At 39.8% G+C, this 20,337-nt stretch overlaps 2 protein-coding genes across 3 annotated transcripts in view; one reads left to right on the top strand and one right to left on the bottom strand.

The window, feature by feature from the left end:
- The window catches only part of Slc27a2 (solute carrier family 27 member 2), a 38,996-nt gene extending 32,426 nt beyond the window's left edge, over positions 1 to 6,570 (bottom strand). For both annotated transcript variants that reach the window (XM_078049630.1, XM_005316553.5), the window contains exon 1: positions 5,862 to 6,570. In XM_078049630.1, coding sequence (XP_077905756.1) covers positions 5,862 to 6,339 — 478 coding nt within the window. In that variant the 5' untranslated portion in view covers positions 6,340 to 6,570. The remainder of the gene's footprint in view (positions 1 to 5,861) is intronic.
- The window catches only part of Atp8b4 (ATPase phospholipid transporting 8B4 (putative)), a 260,993-nt gene continuing 245,340 nt past the window's right edge, over positions 4,685 to 20,337 (top strand). Inside the window, exon 1 of the mRNA XM_078049629.1 lies at positions 4,685 to 4,737. The gene's annotated coding sequence lies outside the window, so the exon portion shown is untranslated. The remainder of the gene's footprint in view (positions 4,738 to 20,337) is intronic.

Below are 20,337 nucleotides of genomic sequence, written 5' to 3' on the forward strand. Positions count from 1 at the left end.
TATAATTAAACAATTTACTTGATATTATTTTTCATTTGCCTCAAAGTTCTTGCTTATGTGAATTCTTGTTTTCTAAGATACCCCTGGAATCAAGGATAATTTCTTATCATGAGATCATGCAAGGCCTTACATAATTGCTAACATTTGATGTCCACAAGCATCTCTGCCTGTCTACCAAGCATCTACTTCCCTATTTCTCAGAGCTGTGGGAGGTCCTTTCCAAATAATGGCCACTTATTTATTTACTCATCATGCAGAATAATGTGAACACTATCTTTCCCTTTCAGATTTGATAACATTAACAGCTGATTCAAAGTTTATTTTGCTTTCACCTCTTTACCTCCTTCCTGTTTCTAAGGAGAGTGGACTACATTCCCACATGTCAGCAATATGCTAGTTTGTTTTTGTAAGAAGCTGTACAACCATCTCCTTTGCAACCGTTAGTTATGAGCAGGGGGAGAAGAGCGATGTTTTAGGGCAATTTTAACCTAACCCTCCATTCAGACCCTGGGCTACTGAGCTGGGAATCTCGTCTGGGTTTCTGTTCCTGTAGAGTCTTCACTATCTATTCATAAATCCCAGAGTGTTCCCAGCACATCCCATGTTCACCACCTTCTCCTTCTCCCCGCTGTCTACTGCCAGAAGGGATGGACACACCCACTGATTAGGAAAACCTCTGGGAGGTAAGCAAGTCTGTGGTAAGGTGAGGCTGGGCCTGGGGGAGATTGAAAAAAATTTTCTCATATCTGGGTATATTTGATTTTATTTCATCACTTTTCATGCCTCCTTACCAACTCAATGATTCTTAAGCTTCAGGAAAGAAAACTTGTTAAAACCAACCACAGTAGTGGCACTCATTAATTCAACAAACATTTGTTGAGTACCTACTATGTGTTAGGTATTACTAGGTCATTATTCAAAGACATGTAAGAGAATTTTAAGCTTTTGGAACAAAGTGCATTGAAGCAATTTATCTAAATTACTCCTTGAGCAACCCAGGAAGGTGAGAAGAGTAGAGATTAGATTATCTCCAGGCCTTAATTGTGAACTAGAGCTGGCATTAAGAAATGATCTCCTTCCATGGAAGGGAGGCCACTGCTCTCAGCCATTCCTTGGATTTTCTGAGTCCCCATTTTCTTTACATTAGGACCTTTCAATAATCAGCTTTAAAAATGATTATTATTAAAGTCCAGACTGCTGATAATCTTAATTTATGTAACCATTTAGTAAAGTCTTTCATTATATTATGGACCTGATCAAAATCACCTCTGGTCCTATTGCCTGTAATGCCCCTCCCCACAGCACTTTTCTAGCTCCATTTTCAAGGCTCCCAAGAAGCGTTCTCTATCTCTCCCACCATACTCATCACAAACACAATGGTTTGTATATGCGGCTTTTACTGGACTGTATGATATTGGGGACTATATGTCCTTTACTGAATGTTCCTTTACTGGACTGTAAGATACTCAGCTTAATTCATCTTATCTCTCCATCCCATCATGGCAACAAAATTTGTATGCAACAGTTATCCTTGATCCCAACACTAATTTTATAATGAAGTTCTACTGTTGAGAACTTTCAATAATGAAATTTTCCCCAGATATAGGAAGCATTTTCCTTTATCATATTGTTTAAAGGAGGTCCATTTTTTTTGTGTGACCTTCAGAAAACAAGTAAAAGGTAATTGGGACGATTTTATAGTCTTCTCTTCATTTTGAACTTTCAACAGAGTATCTTTAACTGTCACTAAAGCCTTGTACAAGAGAATACCTACTCTGAGGAGCTTTCATGGTTATATTGGGTCAGGCAATGTAGAACTGGTCAAGAAGTTGATAAAGGTTGCCCAAGAGACCTGGATTATATGTCCAGGAGAAGAGCTAGTTTAATAACAATCTTAATGCTAGCATAAGTAGAAACAGGGAAAATATACTATTATGTGAATACCCCATATTTTACAGTTGAGGAAACTGAGGCTTAAAAGTCCAATCTAGATCTGTGCAACTTCAAAGCTCATGTTCTTTCTTTCATCATGCTGTCTTCCTCTGCATACATGTAAATTGTGAAATTAAATATGCTTTCTTGTTTTGCCCATATTCTGTGTTTGAGAAGTTCTGAGAAAAACCACTGGCCCAGCAGTAAGTTTCCCATAGCAACAACTTGGCTTCTATCAATTATAAAACACTGATACATGTTTGTGTCGTTAGTAAGTTTCCCATAGCAACAACTTGGCTTCTATCAATTATAAAACACTGATACATGTTCATGTGGTTAAAGACAACTTTTCCGTGATTACTTAGGTAATCTGTCCTGGAGAAGGCTCTTCAAATGTAAAACAGAAAAAAAAAATCATTTCCTTTAAGAATTAAATGCTTCTGCTTGATTCAGAGACGCGTCTGTGAGCCTTGATTTCCTGTACATATAGTAAATTCAGAAGAAGTAAATGGATACTGAAACTTCTGAAAGAGTTGAGCTCTGTTAAGCCTTAAGAGTCCCCAACAGTCATGACAACTAGATCAATCCTCATGATAAATGCCACTGTGCTGGTTCTTTACATAGAAGTACTACAGGATTTGACACACAGAATTCAAGAACTCTTATGAGCTCACATGCTGTGTGGCTCAAATTCAAAGTATCAAATATCAAATTAACATTTATGTATCAGGTTCAGATGATTGATAGTATAAAACATGCACTAGATGTGAGGAAAAAATATCTGAGTTTTGCCCCCAGCTTTCTGTTGCTGACTATCCATATGATCCTGAGCAACTGATAGCATACTTTTGGGCCTTTATTTATTCAGCTATAAAACAAGTGGGAACTAGACTGATTATCAAAGTCTAGTTCTCAGTTCATTTACTTCAAAATCATCTGGGGCTGAGGTGGGGCTTATTTGGGTGCAGCTGCAGTCCTATTAAATCAAAATTTGGGGATGAATTAAGGACTCTGTTTTGAAAAATGATGATTTTTGTATTCATTAAGGATTACAGGATTAGAATAGCTCTAAGATCCTTTCCAACTCCAAAGAATTAGTCCATTTATCACATTTCCACATGGGCACATCTACTAAATATGTGACTTTGGACTCTGTTATTCCCTTCACAGTAACTTTTCTAGGTCAGAGTATATCATGTACAAAGGTATCTTAGCAATTTGGAAAAAGTAGATGTTTTTCAAATGTGTAGCCTCTCTCAAAGGTTAGTTTGCCCATTTAACACGTGGGCACTGTCACCCTTTTTGGATTTTGTTGCTTTCTTTCCGGTAACTGTTTTAGGTCAGCGTAATTCTGCATTAAGGGCAAAGGTGTCTCAGTGATTGAGACATACTGAATTTTTAAAAAATGTGTGACCTTTCTCAAAGGTCAATTTACTACCAGAGGGTGCTGTAGGTCTACTGGAAAGTCTGGTTTGAGTTTTAATTTGAGTAGGGGATTTCATAATACTCTCCACATAAACACAATACTCTATGGTGGAGGAATATTGCCTTGATGGGGAAGGAGGTACATTTTGAGCATTCCTAATCTGAAAATCTGGAGTGCTCTAAAATCCTAACTTTTTGAGTATCAATATGATGTCATAAATAGAAAATTTTACACCATGAAACTATTCTTTATGTACAAACATATTAAAATATTTTATAAAATGACGTTCAGGCTATGTGTATAAAGATACATATGAAACATATATAAATTGTTTTGAGTTGGGTTCCATCGCAAGACATCTCATTATGTGTATGTATTCCAACATCTGAAAAAAAAATCTAAGATTTGAAACACTTCTGGTCCAAGGCATTGAAGGTAAGGGATTCTCAACTTGTATTCAGTCATATTTCTGACTTTATTAGAGAACCAAATGCTATAATAGTCATTTAATCAGAGCTTCTTTGGCAATTAAAAAATGAGCTCTGTGAATTCTCTCCAAGAGTGTCTGGGGTACTAAGGAAGCAATAATGTTTAAGTGTTTCCTGAAGATTACACAGTGCAAAGATTACTGTGTTAATAACTTCCCTCTAAGTATGTAAGAGGGTCTTCCTTACTAAGTTTTAAAGTCATCTCATTTCAAAGGCAACTAGAAATTGTTGGGGGTTTTCTTGAATGGACCATGCCCTTTAAATAATCTGGCTCCCTTTAAAACCATCTCTCTGTTTTTGAAATTTTATATGAAGTTGACATTTTTTTGGATAATTTATTTTATGCCACATGAAACAGGTATATAATTTTTCTGGTTTCATATAAATGAATTGACATTTTATTTTTCTGGGAAGCTAGATGAACTGCTTAGCTTAGTTTCCCTAGCTATGAGCAGAAGGGTAGATTAAACAGATGCTTGATCCTTTCCAGTAAGAACAATTTACATGAATGCAGAGGAAGACAGCATGATGAAGGAAAGAACATGGGCTTTGAAGTTGCACAGATCTAGATTGGACTTTTAAGCCTCAGTTTCCTCAACTGTTAATAATAGGGGGTATTCACATAACAGCTCACATTGTAATAAAAGCATCCAGTATAGGGCTTGGTACAGAAAGGCATCCCCAAAAGATGGGGCTTCTTAGTTCCCTCTGTTCTTAGTTATATCTTTAGTCAGCATCTAGTTAAGCATCCTATTACTGATTCAGAGAAGTAACCCCTGGTCCAGAGTGCAGAAATTAAAGCTTTTTCCTGGGAGTAGGGGGTGGTGGTAGAGGGGAAAGTGCCAAGTTCTGAAACAAGCTGTTGGGAGGAGAAAACCATCAACTCTGTAGGTAAGAGGTCCTTTGCTTTTTCCTGACCTGGACACCACTTTAACATGAAGATATATCATTTTGGGTCTCGCTGAAAGGCAAATACACATATGAACAGGGTTTCCTGTTTTTATAAATGCAATGGAGTTCAGAAGGGCACTTTAGCAGATCTGCAAAGTCTTCTCTTTAGGCATCAGGTGGGGTCACCTTCTCTCTGCAGTAAGAAGCCATGAATACTAACAGCACTTGAGAACTGGAAGTAGCTTTGAAGATTGCCTCATGACAGAGAAATACACTAAAGGACAGAAAAGAGAAGTGACTTTCCCAAGATTACACAGCTGATCAAGCAGCAGGGGTGAGAACTGTCCCTTTGGATCCATTCAAGTTCATGCTCAAGACCCTCTACATTTTAATGCAGATGGTGTAGGTACTGGTAAAGAGCTGGAATTTGGAGGTGGAATGTGGTTAAGACCCTGCCCTCCAGTTCTATGACATGGAGCATCAGGCTTCACCTCTCTGGGCTTCAGTAGTCTCATCTATAAAAGTCCCACAAGTAACGCCTATCTGTTGTGAGGATTGAAAGTAACACTGTGTATACAATGGACACTGCATACCCTTGGTTTCAGCATTTGCAATTTCAACCAACATAGAAGGAAAATATTCAGAAAAAGCTGTGCTGAATATTTACAGACTATTTTTCTCATAATCTTCTCTAAACAATACCATCTAAGAACAATTTGCATGCCACTTACATTATATTCACTATTATAAGTACTCTAGAGATGATTTAAAGTATATGGTAGGATTATACCTAGGTTATATGCAAATGCCACGCCATTTTATATAAGGGACTTGAATATTAGAGGATTTTGGTTTCTGCGGAGGTCCTGAAATTAATCCCTCACTTCTTTACTAGGGAGAACCATAGTGCTTAACCTGGTACCCGGCACACTGCCCCAACACTGGTGATTCTCTAATGATCATTAACTGCGTTGAAAGGAAAAGTTGTAGCCCTCTGTGTACATCTACAGTTCCAATCTAAATCTCCCTCTCTCCAGCTCCCTTACACCTTGCTGCATGCAGCTCATTTTTCGCTAAGGCATTGGGCAGCCCCCCAGTGTCCTGTTGGTTAGTTTGAAGCTCACCTGGTGAGGCCAGCAGCACTTTTGCCCCGCAGCAATGGAAACAGTGCAACAGAGACTTTGAGCGAATGTTGTAGTTGAGGCACGCCATGGGACAGCCCAGCTTGGCCAGACCCAGCCACAGCCATATGAAGGCCGGCTCATTGCCCATAAAGATCGCCACGCATTCTCCTTGGCGCAGGCCGAGGTGGTCGTGCAGCGTTCGCGCCACCTGATTGCTGCGCCGGTCTACCTGTGCGTAGGTGAGCGTCTCATCGCGGTAGAGCAGGAAAGGCTTGTGTGGGGTCTGGCGCGCTTTCTCTAGAAAGGAACTCAGGATGGTGCGCGCCGGACGCCGCTGCCGGTAGCTGCGCACCTGCCGGGCCAAGTTGGCCACCCGCAGGAAGTAGCGCATATCCTGGAAGAAGTAGGGGCAGCAAAAGTTCATCAGCAGTGGCAGGAGCAGTAGCCCCGCCAGGATGGTGTACATGGCGGGGGTCATGATGGTGGTGGGATCCTCTGTCCCCGCAAGGGCAGAGGGCGCACTTCGGGCGTGCAGCTTGGCGGCTGGGTGGACTCTGAGAGGACAGCGGACAGGCTGCGCCGGGCGCGCGGCTGCGGGACGGAGGGCTAGCGATTAGGCTGTGGTGACAACCAAGCGCTTTAGCTGCCAACACCGCCGCAGGCTCTCTAGCGTGTGGCGCGTGTGACGGCTGCCAGGGGTTCTGGGCGTGATCTGCAGGCTGCGCCCGCCCCCTTGAGGACGCAGACACCTGTGTTCCCGGCCCGCCCCTGAGGTTCTCTTGGGGAGAGACTGGTGACCCCTGCGACTTGCTGGGGGCGGGTTCGGGGGTAGGGTTTCTGCCACTGCCCCTCCATAGTCTGGTGTCGGGGTCAGGTCTGAGACTTCCTTGCATTTTGACCAAAGTACTTTACATCTCAGAGCCACAGTTTTTCTCGTCTAACAGTGACAATAGGCTCAAATAGAGGGTGTTGGCAAGATTAAAGGAGCCAATGCAGGCGTGGGGCTTTTAATTATTTATTGTTACCACTAATAAAGTGGCTTATGGTGATGACTTTTTGTTTTAAATCAGTAAAATATCCTAAAAATGTGAGACTGCCCTATTATTTATTAATAGCGGGTACCAGGTGCCACTGCCAAGACATAGTCCCAACTCTCCGTCCTGGTCCCAGGGGCTTTCCGCCTGGTGTCTCTTTGTTTCTCAGATCTGCTCCCCCGCCCAACCGCAGCCTTGACTTTCAGGCATCTCCTGAGGAAAAGACTTCAAGGTTGCACAAAAGCGCCAGCGATGGTCACAAACAGCTTATCCCAACTCCAGCTGGGCCCTTTCCACCTCGTGAGTCCTGATTTCTCCGGAAGTATTGCCACACATTGCCACGAGGACTCAAGCTCTGCCGTTACTTCATTTATTTTAAAATTTTGCTTCTGGTAAGCAATTCTCTTCCACCCTCAGCAAGTTTTCAGAACACACAGTTAATTATTAAGTGGCCCTGTCACAATGCGAAAGAAACAGTACATTATTGGCATTTCTTAAAACGCCATTTCTTTTAGAGGAAGTGTGATCCTTTCATAATTTTCCTTAGTATTACTCTATACAAAGCAAATACTTCTTGCTACTGAGGAGAGGCAGGATCTAAATTTAGCAGTGGTTTACTCTAATCCTTCTGCCCTGTGTTCATCCATCTTATTCTCTTCTCTTCTCTTCTCTTCTCTTCTCTTCTCTTCTCTTCTCTTCTCTTCTCTTCTCTTCTCTTCTCTCCTACCCTCCTCTTCTCTCTCCTCCCTGATCATCTCCTCCTCCTCCTCCTCCTCCTCCTCCTCCTCCTCTCTCCCTCCACCTTCCCCTCCTCCTCCTCCTCCTTCTTTTTGATATTGGGCATTGAATCTAGGGCCTCACACATGCTAGGCAAATTCTGTACCATTGAGCTAGGACCTTAGCCCTTTAGAAATATTTTTGAAACAGAATCTCCCTAAATTGCCTTGGCTGATCTTGAACTTGCCATCCTCCTGCCTCAGCCTTCCAAGTAGCTGGGATTACAAGCAGCACCATAGCCACAGGCCCATCTTCTTATTCTTATAAGGCAAATAATGGACACTTCTCCCAGACACTTGGCTAGGGTCATCCCCGTGTGTGTGTGTGTGTGTGTGTGTGTGTGTGTGTGTGTGTGTGTGTATGTGTATGTATATATATATATATTTCTCATTATTCTCTAAAAGTGACACTTTCATACTTAGAAATACAGACAAGAAAGGGAAGTTTAGAGAGGCAAATTAAGAGAGTTAATAACGTCTAAGTTTTGGAAACTGTTATCTGTTTAGTCCCAGGAATCACTCTTAGCTCACTCTTAACAACATAGCAACTATGTCCTGTTGCCCCTCCTATTCTCTAGGTGTCTGTCCATATTCTTTTATTCTTCCACAATTAAAAAAAATGTCTTTTACAACCTTTGGGCCTCCCATTTATAGCCCCCTCTTTTTTATCCCTGGTACCTGCTCAAGCAGGTTTTGCCTTGTCTTATCTTTTTTGTAGCTGATCTACTATCCAGTGACTGGTTGCATCATTTCCTTGGGGATGTATTGGGGACCTTCAACATCTCTGAGGAAAAGTCATTAGTATTAATCAAAGTAGGGGGCAAAAACCATTCTGGTGTGTACTTTATCTTTCAAGTTGCAGGTCAGGGCCCGTCTTCTTGCTTTCATCCTGATCCATCTTCCCAGTGCCTCTCTTTTTATGGCTAGTCATTTCAATGTAGCCCTCTGCCCCTCTTTTCTTTTCCTTGAGTAGCTACTCTCTATCAAGAATGCTGGATTAGCAAAGATGCCTACTTTCTTCTTATTATCCTGAGACTTACTTTAACCTTGTATATCAACTGTCTTTCAGTTGCAAGTGAAGAAAACAAGCCCCAAATTGTCATAAAGAAAAACAGAAATTTAAACAGGAAGGTCCAGCAGTCTGAAAGCTTCAAGTGATCCCTAATGTATGTCTTAGAAGCTGGACTTAACTTCTCCTTCACTTTCTCTCCTCTCCACCTCCTCTGTTCCAATTCAAACTCTCCCTTCATGGTCCAAGGATGTTTGCCAATTGCCTTTAGGAATATATACTTCCTGGGTCAATTTCAAAGAGATACATAAAGATCTTTTTTCCTTAGACGACTTCATTAAATAAAAAAAAAAAAAATCCCTGACTGAACTGTGTGCCCAACCTTGAACCCCTGAGACCTGGGGAAGAGAAATGCTAATTGGTTTAAGCCAGTCAGTTTCACTCATGGAGGTGGAGGTATAGTCAATTCCACCTATACTATTTTGTGGAAAATTTCAGGGTATTATTAAAAGTGGGTGAGGGAGAGTTGATACAAGAGAATAAATAAATCTAGGGAAGCAATTAGCAAATGTCGTAATATATACCTTGGAAATCTTTACCCCAACAAGTTTACCTTTTGCTCTACCACCTGGTTAGTAGTTGTTTTAATCTTTTTGTATTGCTATAACAAAATGACATACACTAGGTAGCTTATAAACAACAGAAATTTATTTCTCATGGTCTTGGAGGCTAGGAATTCCAAGATTAGTGTTGGGACAGGGCCTGTTTTCTTATAGATAGCATTTTTTTTTGAAGTACTGGGGATTGAACTCAGGGGCACTTGACCAGTGAGCCACAGCTCTATTTTGTATTTTATTTAGAGTAACTCACTGAGATGCTTAGCACCTTGCTTTTGCTGAGGCTGGCTTTGAACTCATGATCTTCCTGCCTTAGCCTCCTGAGCCACCGGGATTACAGGCTAGTGCCACTGTGCTTGGCATAGATAGCATCTTCTAGCTGTGTCCTCACATGATGGAAGGGGAATATGAGCTCCTGTTAGCATTTTATTTTATTGATTTTTTTTACCATTAAAATAAAATTTTTACTTTATGAAAAATCAGCATAAATACAACAGCAGGGATATAGTTAGTACATTTATTAAAATACAGAATAAGAGTGAAAATGATCATATATAATTATCTTCACTTTTGATATTCCAATTACAGCCTAGGAGAGCTTGCCAAATTTGGCCTATTTTATGAGGACACTAATTCCATACATGAGGACTCCATCCCCATTATCTAATCACTTCTTAAAAGCCCCATCTACCAATGCTATCACCTTGGGGGTTAGGAGTTCAACATATGAATTTTTTTGGGGGGGATACAAACATTCAAATCATAGCAATAGTCTTCCTGGAAATTTTGCCTTCATCTAATATCTCCAATGCTCAGCTATGTATAGTGCTTCCCATCTTCTTTCACCCATGGTAGCGATAGACAACTGTATTTGTACAGTGTGCTAGAATAGACCTGGGCAGGAGATGACCCGACTCCTTGGCTCCTACTTGACTCCCTTGAAGTGTGATCAGAATATTAGCACATTGGCTATTTGTTCTTGGCACATTTATGGGGAAGCTCTGGTCTACAAAATGAAGTTCAAAATTTATTTTTTTACTAACTCAATTAACAAATATTTATTGACCTACTGTGAGAAGGACATTATCAGGCAATAAACATTTAAAAATGGAATAAACTTAACTCCAATTGCTCCTTTTTGGGACTACTTGGCTTTAGTAAGTCTAGTGCACACAGCCCTAGAACACCCTGCACGTTCCTTTCTATAGCTTTCTTCTTGCCTTTTTCCACCTCTGTTCTCTCCATTCCTCTACACTCCAAATACCTTTAAGGGAGGGGTTCTTCGATTGTGGCCCTTCTCAGTCCAGTAGCATTTAAAAAATAAAGGTAGGGACTCAAAAAAAGATAGAACATGTTTTTAGTTTTTCAGGGAACCTAACAGTGTATTATGATGATTATTATCTTATAAAAGAATGACATTTTAATGAAAATTTTGTTAGTGAGAATGTTTTGTTAGTGAGAATGGGGCTAATAATGCTTATCAAATGGGGGAGCTGTAAGATTGATGATATCAGGTATATACCTGGAATACAATAGAGGCTCAGTGAATTGCCGTGTATCTTCTGCCCTCTAATTAAACCCTTTGCGTGAGATTCAAAATCATTCACAACCTGGGCCCAACTCAGGCTCTCTAGTTTCATCTCTCCTTACTCTGGATATTTTGTACTATATCTCAGCAGTCCTGGTCTACTGTGTGGTTCAGGCAGGTTCCTTAACCCTCTGTTGCCAGAAAAAGAGGTACCATCAAATGGAGTCATCATAAGGATGAAATGAAATTATATATTTCAAGAACTCTGGACAGTGTATCATTAAGTGCTCAATAAATGCTAACTTGATATAGTACTTATCTCCATCATATGACAGCCTTCCACCCACCCACCCCTGACTTCTCCCTTCTTCTCTGTTTTTTCTAGATTCTGCTCATCTTTAAAACCTAATTCAGCGTTCCCTCTCAGGAATGGTACCCTGGGCTTCCTCCACACTCACGTGTGCCTCCCCTGTCCCATGCACTCTGTTGCAGTAGGGTGACTTGCTCTTCTGTGTGTTTCTCCAACTAGTCTGTGAGTTTATAGGGTCAAAAAAAAATAACATTGTTTAGCTCTAAAAAAGAAAAATGTACCTGTATTGTACACTTAAAAATTGTTAACTATGTTATGTATATTTTACCACAACTTAATAAAACTCCACAAGTGTAGACTTTTTCAAGAAAGGATGAATGTTTAACAAAGATACAAAAAGATAGAAATTAGAATATTAAACAAAAAAGGAAATTGGAATATCTTTGAATGTAGAAAAAACACAATTTTTTTATTTGGTTTACCATAGCACATTGAGATTGCTTTTATACATTTATACTCCAGAAGTTTATTCATTCTGGAGTGTAAATTCAACAATGAAATACAAAGAAGAGCCAAATCTTGGACTTTTAAGTTATTTATTTATTTTTACCATATAAATCTTTTTTAAAATTAATCAATTTTACTTTTACACAAGTGGAGCACAACTTTTCATTTCTCGTTTGTACATGATGTAGATAGAGTCACACCATTCATGCCATCATACCCATACATAGGGGTAATACTGTTCATCTCATTCCACCATCTCCCCTGACAAATCTTAGACTTTAATGTAATAGGACTGTGTCAGTACTGGGATCTTAAATGGGATCTTAAAGGTGGAGATCCACCCCATACCCTCAGCAAATCCTCTTCCTTCTCCCATCCTCCATATTTGTGGAGCCTACTCACTTTCTTCAAGATTCTAGTTGCTTCACAACCAGTCACTTCAACACAGCCTCCTACACTCTCTTTATTAAACTCTACCCAAAGCACTAGATGCCCCATCTCTTCTGTTCTATTCTGAGGCACTGCGGGGGAAGTCACGGGAAGACATGATAACTGGGTGTGCACACTGACGACTTTTTGCTGTGGTCAGGACTTCTGTTCTTATAGAAGGCCTCCCAGGGCATGTTCAGGCCTTCCCTTCTCCTGTTAGAGCCCCCAATCCCAACCTCAAATGTTCTTTTCAAAGTATATCTCTCCTACTTTATGGAGGCAAGGTAGCCCATTGTTTCTTGAACTTTATAGGTGTCAGAATCTCAGAGGAATATGTTAAAAACACAGCGTGCTAAGCTCTACACACAGAATTTCTGATTTGGTGCTTTTTGAGTAGGGCCAAAGAATTCATACTTCTTAGAAGTTGCCAGGTAGTGCTGATGCTGCTGGTCTAGGGACTGTCCTTTGAGAACCCTTATTTGATCCAGTGGTTTCCAAACTGCTCAGCGGAGGCCCAGGACTTCTGAGGAGCCACTGAAGAGACTTCATTGCAGAGAGTGGGAAAGGGGCTCTGGAAGAACCCTACCCTACTCCAATAGAACAGCTTCACATATATCTGCTTTGTTTTGCTTACAGGACTTCCAGGTAGTGTTCATATGAAAAAAGCATTCCAAAAACCTGTTCCTTTCAATCTTCTAGCCCTCATGGATCTATCCCTTTTACGGAATTTATAAACGTACCACACAGACTAGGGTTTCTTGTCTCATGCTTGTGAGTTTTAACTCCTCCCTCTAGCCAGACTTTCCAGAATGAAGTAATAGAAAAGAGTATGGAGCTCAAAGTCAGAGGACCTGCACTGAAGTCTCTGTCCGCTACACATTGGCTGAATGCCAGTGGTTAAGTTCTCTGAACTCTCACAGTGACCTGTGTTAATTTTGTAGGCCTAATGTATAGGACCTTTGTTGCTAAAATCAGAAGATTATGAAGCCTGATGTTTTTGTGACATTACTTATACAAATAGGAATTTCGTGTCACTGACTGACTCATTGGTTTGTAGGAGGTTCTGTCTCTGGGTTCTGGGAATCAGTCACACCTCTTGCAGTGTGGGTGTCTGTTATCCTGTTGACGGTCAAGCATGTGTCATGTGGGTGAGGACACACAGGATATGTAGATATTTAGAAAGGGAAATGGTAAGAGTTTAGTGGAGTTTTTGGTGTGTGCCAAAACTCACTCTCCTTTTGGAGAATAAAATAGAAGACAGGCTGGGAACAATTAATTGTTGATATTGGACATGAGAAAGTGGGAACACCTTTTATTGGCATCCCAGTTGTGCTTGCTAATACCACATTCAAGAAAAAAAATACAGCTTGAAAAAAAGGCATTTGCTGTCTTTAGTTAGTACCAGAATGTAGTGAAATGATTACTGCTGCTAGTGCTAATACAGGTGTTTCACAAGATTTGCTTTCTATTTTTTCAATAACCCTCTCATTCTTCTGTTAGTCTCCCACTACAACCCATACATCCCTATGCCAGTCATTATGGGATGTGTAGGTTAATTCTTTATTCCTTAGCTCGTATTTCTCCACCACCTTCTCTTGTAATATCTTTTTGTTGTCCATTATTCTTTTTATTTTTATTTTTTTGGGACCAGGGTTGAACTCAGAGGTACTCAACTACTGAACCACACCCCCAGCCCTATTTTGTATTTTATTTAGAGACAGGGTCTCACTGAGTTGCTTAGTGCCTCACCATTGCTGAGGCTGGCTTTGAACTTGTGATCCTCCTACCTCAGCCGCCTGAGCCACTGAGATTACAAGAGTGTGTCACTGCATCTGGCTGTTGTCCAATTCTTAAAGGTAGAAGTTGCCTAGGATTGTATCTTCAACTTTCTCTCTCTGGTGTCTTCCTCTCTAGTTGACTTTGTCCATTCCTATATAGTTGAATGCCATCTGTAGGCAAAGGACTCCCAAATCTAAGTAGTCAGCTCTAATTTCTCTCCTAATTTTCAGGTCTGATTTAATAAGGGCATAAAGAACATTTCCAGATGAATCCATTAATCCAGTCACTCAATTTATTCATTTGCATTTATTTAAACTACACTACGTACAGACTATTCATACAGAAGCAGGCAGGGCAAATATTATCATTTTCATTTTCAGATAAGTGAATTAAAACTACAAGACGTTAACCAACTTGCCAAAAGTCACACACAGTAAGGAAATTGTGGACAGGGACTAGAATCCCAAATTTCTGATTTCTACTAGGTGTTGGAATGCTTAATGAAGTAGATCAAAATGATGCCACTCCCCGCAAAAATAGATATGTTCACTCAGAACCTGTGAAGGTGATGTTATTTGAAAACATGGTCTTTAGAGATATAATTGAGTTATGGGGCTGAAGAAGACATTAACATGGATTAGATGGGGTCTCTAAGAATCCTTAGAAAAGAAAAGGAGAGAAGACAAACAGAAGAGAAGATGATGAGAGATGGAGGCAGAGGCATGTGTGTGTGTGTGTGTGTGTGTGTGTGTGTGTGTGTGTGTGTATTCAGAAAAACAAAAGCAGAAAAAATTAGTTGCCAGCAGATCTACCATACAAGTAATGTTAGGGGAAATTCTCCAGGCAGAAGAATTATGACAACAGATACAAACTAGAATCTGTACAAATACTTCAAGATGTAATCTTGTGACTAAATTGTGAAATCATGATTTATTAGTAATAGAAGCCAGTCATCCATGACTGTAATATGTAGTAGAAAGAGGGAACTTCATGGAAACATTGCCATCTGAACTAAATGGGAGAAATACAAGATTAATAAATATGCATTGCTAGCCCATAGTGCCTGTAGAGGGGAATTGACAAGACTCTACTCTTAAGCACTTCATGTGTGGTAACCATGTTTTGATTCAGGAGATTCTATCCCCCTCTCTATTCCCACCCCTACCCATCTCCAGGAACACACATGGCCAATTGGACCAGGATTGTGTGACTTCAGCTAGACCAAAGCATTAAGAATTCCGTATAATCATGGATGTGGGTGATTTGTTTGGCCTACCATGTTTGTTATCTTAAGAATATGAACTAGAGCTAGTGATGGTGGCCAGGCATGCTTATTATCCTAGGGACTCAGGAGACTGAGGTAGGCAGATCATAAGTTCAGGTCAGCCCAGAAATTTAGTGCAACCCTGTCTCAATTAAAAAGGGTTGGGGATGTAGCTCAGTGGTAGAGTGCCCTTGGGTTCAATCCCAACACCTTTACCCCAAGGGAAAAAAATGGACTAGAAAATCCGGAATAGGGAGCTAAAGCTGAAAAATGCTGCCAGGGGTGTCATTCATGATTTTGGGAGTGCAGGCCAGTAATTTTGGTCTTCAATTTGGGTTTGATGTTACCTCATGGTTAGACCCAGGTTATGCAGTTTTGGCAGGGATGCCACAGAAGAGGCATCTGTCCTTCCCAGTGTGCCTCCCTCTACGCCCATTCCAGTTGTTCTGTTGTTGCTCATTGTTTGCTCACTTAGCTGGAGTGCTCACTGCCAGATTCATTGGGAATATATATTTTTCTCTGTAATTAAGACATATCTTGTGAGGTGACACTGTCAGATTTGTAAATATTCTTTTATGCCTCAATTTTTCCAAATGACTTTAGCACCTTTGATGATTCTTACCAGAATCTATTATTTCATATAGTATTTTTAAAATGATGACTTTATTTCTGTCATTCCTTTTGCATGCATTTATTGGCCTCCTGTTTTCTTTTTCCTCTATTTTTAAGAATGAATATAGATTTGTTAATTTTAAATAATTCAATATATTATGATTTTTTTTTGTGTGTGTGTGTTTGGTGCTGGGGATTACACTCAGTCCTTGCAAATGCTAGGGAAGCTTTTTGATCACTGAGCTACATTCCCAGACCCCCCTTTTGTGTTATTGATCTCGGCTGGCTTCTGTCTTCTTTTGCAGATCCTAATCAGTTTTGACCATGTTCTTATGTTTTGAAATAAAACATGATCTAGGACTACACTGCACCTCCCCTGACCCAGCCCTGGATCTCCATGGAATCCTTCTTTTGTCTGTTGGACTGTGGTGTTTAGACACAGAACAGAGTGTAGGGGGTACTTTTTATACAGAAGAGTCATTGCTTCCGGACTCTTTGAAAGGACAATGCTAGGCAATATATACTTTATTAAGATCACAAATTTATAATGATATTTTTAATTTCCCAATTCAGTACCATAGGGATTGCTTCTTCCTCTGTTCTGCATCTTAAAAAACAAAACAAACCAAAGCCAAACCTTTCATAGTGGGAAAACTGGATCCCAGCAGCACCAATATATTTATTGAGCATCCTAGGACACACACACAATGCTTTTTAGAATTACTATATCAAATAACACTATTAGCAGTGAATTACCTTACCGAGTAAAGTTCAAGGTTTTCTTGCAGTTATTATCCTTAGAATATTCTCTGAGGGTGGATAGAGATTCACACTCTAAAACCACTCAGGGCTAGGAGTACAGCTCAGTGGTAGATCGTTTGCCTGGTATGCTTGAGGCCCTAGTTTAATCCCCAGAAGCACCAAAAAGAAAAAAATTGCTTGGAATAACTATTTGACTTGTTCCAAATAGTAACTTTGTTGATGTGATATGTTCCTAGGTTGATTGGTTTTTGTTTATGTTCTTTTTAGAGTTTCTTCAACCTGTTGATTTAATGTTAAATTTTGGAAATGTAAGCATTTACATGGCTCAGAAGTCAAAATTATATAGAATTATAATCAGAGCAGTTAAATCCTTTTCCCTGGCTTTTCCACTTATTTTCATCTTTATCCTGTAGGTTTCTGGTTTATCCTTCCCTTTTTCCCCCTTTATTTTATTTTTTTCAAAAGTAAGCAAATAAGTATATTTTCTCATTTTTCATTTTTTTCTTATAAAAGGTAGCATATCATACATATTTTTATTTTTCATACTGTTTTCCCCATTTATACAATTATTTTAATTCTGATTTTTCTCTTACATGTTTCTGACAGTTTTGGCTGAATATAAATATAAATACTTTTTGGAGATGAAACCAAAAATTTCAAAGAAGTTTCCAATTACTGACAAAACATTTTCTATTCTTGATGCTCTTGAGGGCACCTATGATGGAGAGAAAGAGGAAAACAAGATGTGATGAGTGATGGAAAGGATGGACAGGGTGTGGCATTGATTTACATTTGTCAGTCTTTCCACTAGATGGCAGTAACAGTCCAAGAATAGAATTTCTTAGTATTCTGAAAAAGGGATCAGCCACCTACTTGGAATGAGGAACTATGGAACATGTTAGGACAGTCTCCTACTGAACGCAGAAATCTTTTAAACAATGACAATTTTAGCTTTTAAAATTTAATTCTAAATGCTGTTTGTTGCCAAGGAATCCAAAATTATACTAAGAAGAAGACTCTGATCCTGAATCTGCTTATGATTGATCTATGATGTGATAGCCTCTCAAATCAGACAAGATGTTATAAACAACAAATATTAACTTTAAGATTCATTAACATGTATTTCATACCTAAAGTTATATAAAATCTCTCTATTAAAAGTATTTTATATCCCTAATTTTGATTGATCTTTATTTTTAAAATGAGTGAAAAAAATAGGCAAACCAGAAAGTAAAATAAATATTAAGATTCATTTTAACTTGGAATATGATTTGGTAGCCCACTTCAAGAATAAGTGAACCATACTCCTGATTCATTTAGTATCAGTTTCACCATTTGTGGCTCTGCTGGGCTGTGACTTAGAAGTATTTTTACCTGCAGGCTAACCTCAGCAGCTGGGCTTATTTAGGTTTAGTCTCACAATCAAAGCCACTACCTGAGAGGCTGGGAGAAGCTTGGCATCTGAGGGCTGCTTGCAAAGCTGAAGAGTTCTCTATTCTTCTCCTTGCTCTTTGGCTGTGTCCCCCCTTTCTGTCCTGCCCTGAGCCTGCTGCTAAGATCTACATTTTTTGGAATCCTAATTGGAGGAAATGCCAATAAATCCCAAGTATTGACTTAACAAGGCCAAACAATATTCACAAGAGGGAGAAGTGATCTGACCAGCTGGGAAGTAATCAAAGAAGGCTCCCAGGAGTAGGTAAGTTTGGAAAGGGTGCTAAAGGAAGTAATATGGATGAGTAGGTAGCTGGGCAAAGGTAGACATTGTGGATAGGAAAAAAGATGTAAAAAGCCATGGATAATTGCAAATCATGTCATCTTACAATTAGCCATTCTTGCATGATGAAATGAAAGAAAACATGACTTAATTGTGAGTGCAAAAATCTATCATGTTCACCAGAATATTTGAGAATGTCCTTCACATCATTTCCCCTCCTTTGCTTTTCTATCACTGATATCAGACTTTCTATTCCTTAAAATGGACTCAAGGTATCAGGGTGATATTCCTGCTTCCATTCTTTCCTCTTCCGGTCTGGTTCCTGTGCTGTTTCTAGGATTGTCTTCCTAATGCATGAATCTGAGAAGGTGTGATTCCTTCTGTTCTGTATAATGAGGGTCTCTGCATCAGCTCACCTGCCAGGATCAGCTTTCAGGGCAACAAAATTGGTAGGAGGTTGGTCTCCAAAAGCCCTTCCAGTTCTAGCATTTTAGGACTATTAGATGTCATTCTTTGACAGATAAGGCATGTGTGATTTCCATTTACTTGTAGGTCAAGTCCATGTCCCCTTTTCAGATCTGCAAGGTGGTGTACTATGTGGGTCTGTATTTCCCAGGCTCTCCCTGTACTCATGAGTTTGCTCAGCCAAATTAGAGATTGCTGATATCACTCTACAGTTCATCATGCTGTTCCATCTTTCAGGAGTGCAGAATGCTCCCTCCCCATTTCCATTTTGTTTAATTAATTTGTTTATTTGGCACTAGGGATTGGACCTGGGGCTCTTAACCACTGAGCCACATCCAAAGCCCTTTTTATTTTTTTATTTTGACATGGGATCTCTCTCAATTGCTCAGAGCCTCACTAAGTTGAGGCGGCTGGTCTCAAACTTGTGATCCTCCTCCTTCAACCTCACGAGCTGCTGGGATTACAGTGGTGTGCTATCAAGCTTGGCCTCATTTTCATTTTAAGTGCTTATTTCATAGAGCACTTGGAATCTGCAAAGTTTGCCCTTTGCTATTGTGGTACTTATAAGATAACCTCCCATAATCCATGCTGTCTAGTATTTTTGCCCTATAAAATTCCTGCACCGAATCAGGGCCAACTCTGTATGGTCAATAGAATATGGTGAGTGTAAAAAGCCTGTAGCTTCTTCCTTTTTTTTTTTTTATGGTGCTGGGGACTGAACCCAGGGCCTTGTGCATGCAAGACAAGCACTCTACCAACTGAGCTATATCCCCTGCCCCAAATGCCTGTCCTTCTGTTTGGTCTCTTGGATCACACAGTTGGGAGGAGCCAGTCACATACCCAGGGACACTAAAGCTTGTGGAGAGAGATGGAGAGACACTGAAGTCACCACCGCACTTGCCAACAATGAGGAGTTACTTAGAAAGTGAATCCTACAATGCATGTTTTTGGCACATTTGTGTAATATAAAATAATTATAATTTTGTGGGTTAGTCTCCGTGTCCTTTATTCAAAACTAGAAACACATATGCAACAAAATTAAATTAAACCCCTCTCTCTCACCATGCACAAAACTCAACTCAAAATGGACCAAGGACCTAGGAATAAAACCAGAGACCCTGCATCTAATAGAAGAAAAAGTAGACCCAAATCGCCATCATGTGGGATTAGGCCCCAACTTCCTTAATAAGACTCCTTTGGTGCAAAAATTAAAATCAAGAATCAATAAATGGGATGGAATCAAAAAGGTTTCTTCTCAGCAAAAGAAACAAACTGTGAGGTAAATAGAGAACCTTCATTTTGGGAGCAAGTCTTTACCCCTCACATATCAGATAGAGCACAATCTCTAGGGTATATAAAGAATTCAAAAAGCTAAGCACCAAAAAAAAACAAAACCCAATCAATAAATAGGCCAAGGACCTGAACAGATACTTCTCAGAAGAAGATACACAATCAATCAACAAATATATGAAAAAATGTTCAACATCTCTAGCAATTAGAGAAATGCAAATCAAAATTACTCCAAGACTTCATCTCTCCAATCAGAATGGCAGCTGTTAAGAATACAAACAACAATAAGTGTTGGTGAGGATGTGGGGAAAAAGGTACACTCATACACTGCTGGTTGGGCTGCAAATTGGTGCAGCCAATATGGAAAGCAGTGTGGAGAT

Source organism: Ictidomys tridecemlineatus, chromosome 5, assembly GCF_052094955.1.
Source record: "Ictidomys tridecemlineatus isolate mIctTri1 chromosome 5, mIctTri1.hap1, whole genome shotgun sequence".
NCBI classification, from domain to species: domain Eukaryota; kingdom Metazoa; phylum Chordata; class Mammalia; order Rodentia; family Sciuridae; genus Ictidomys; species Ictidomys tridecemlineatus.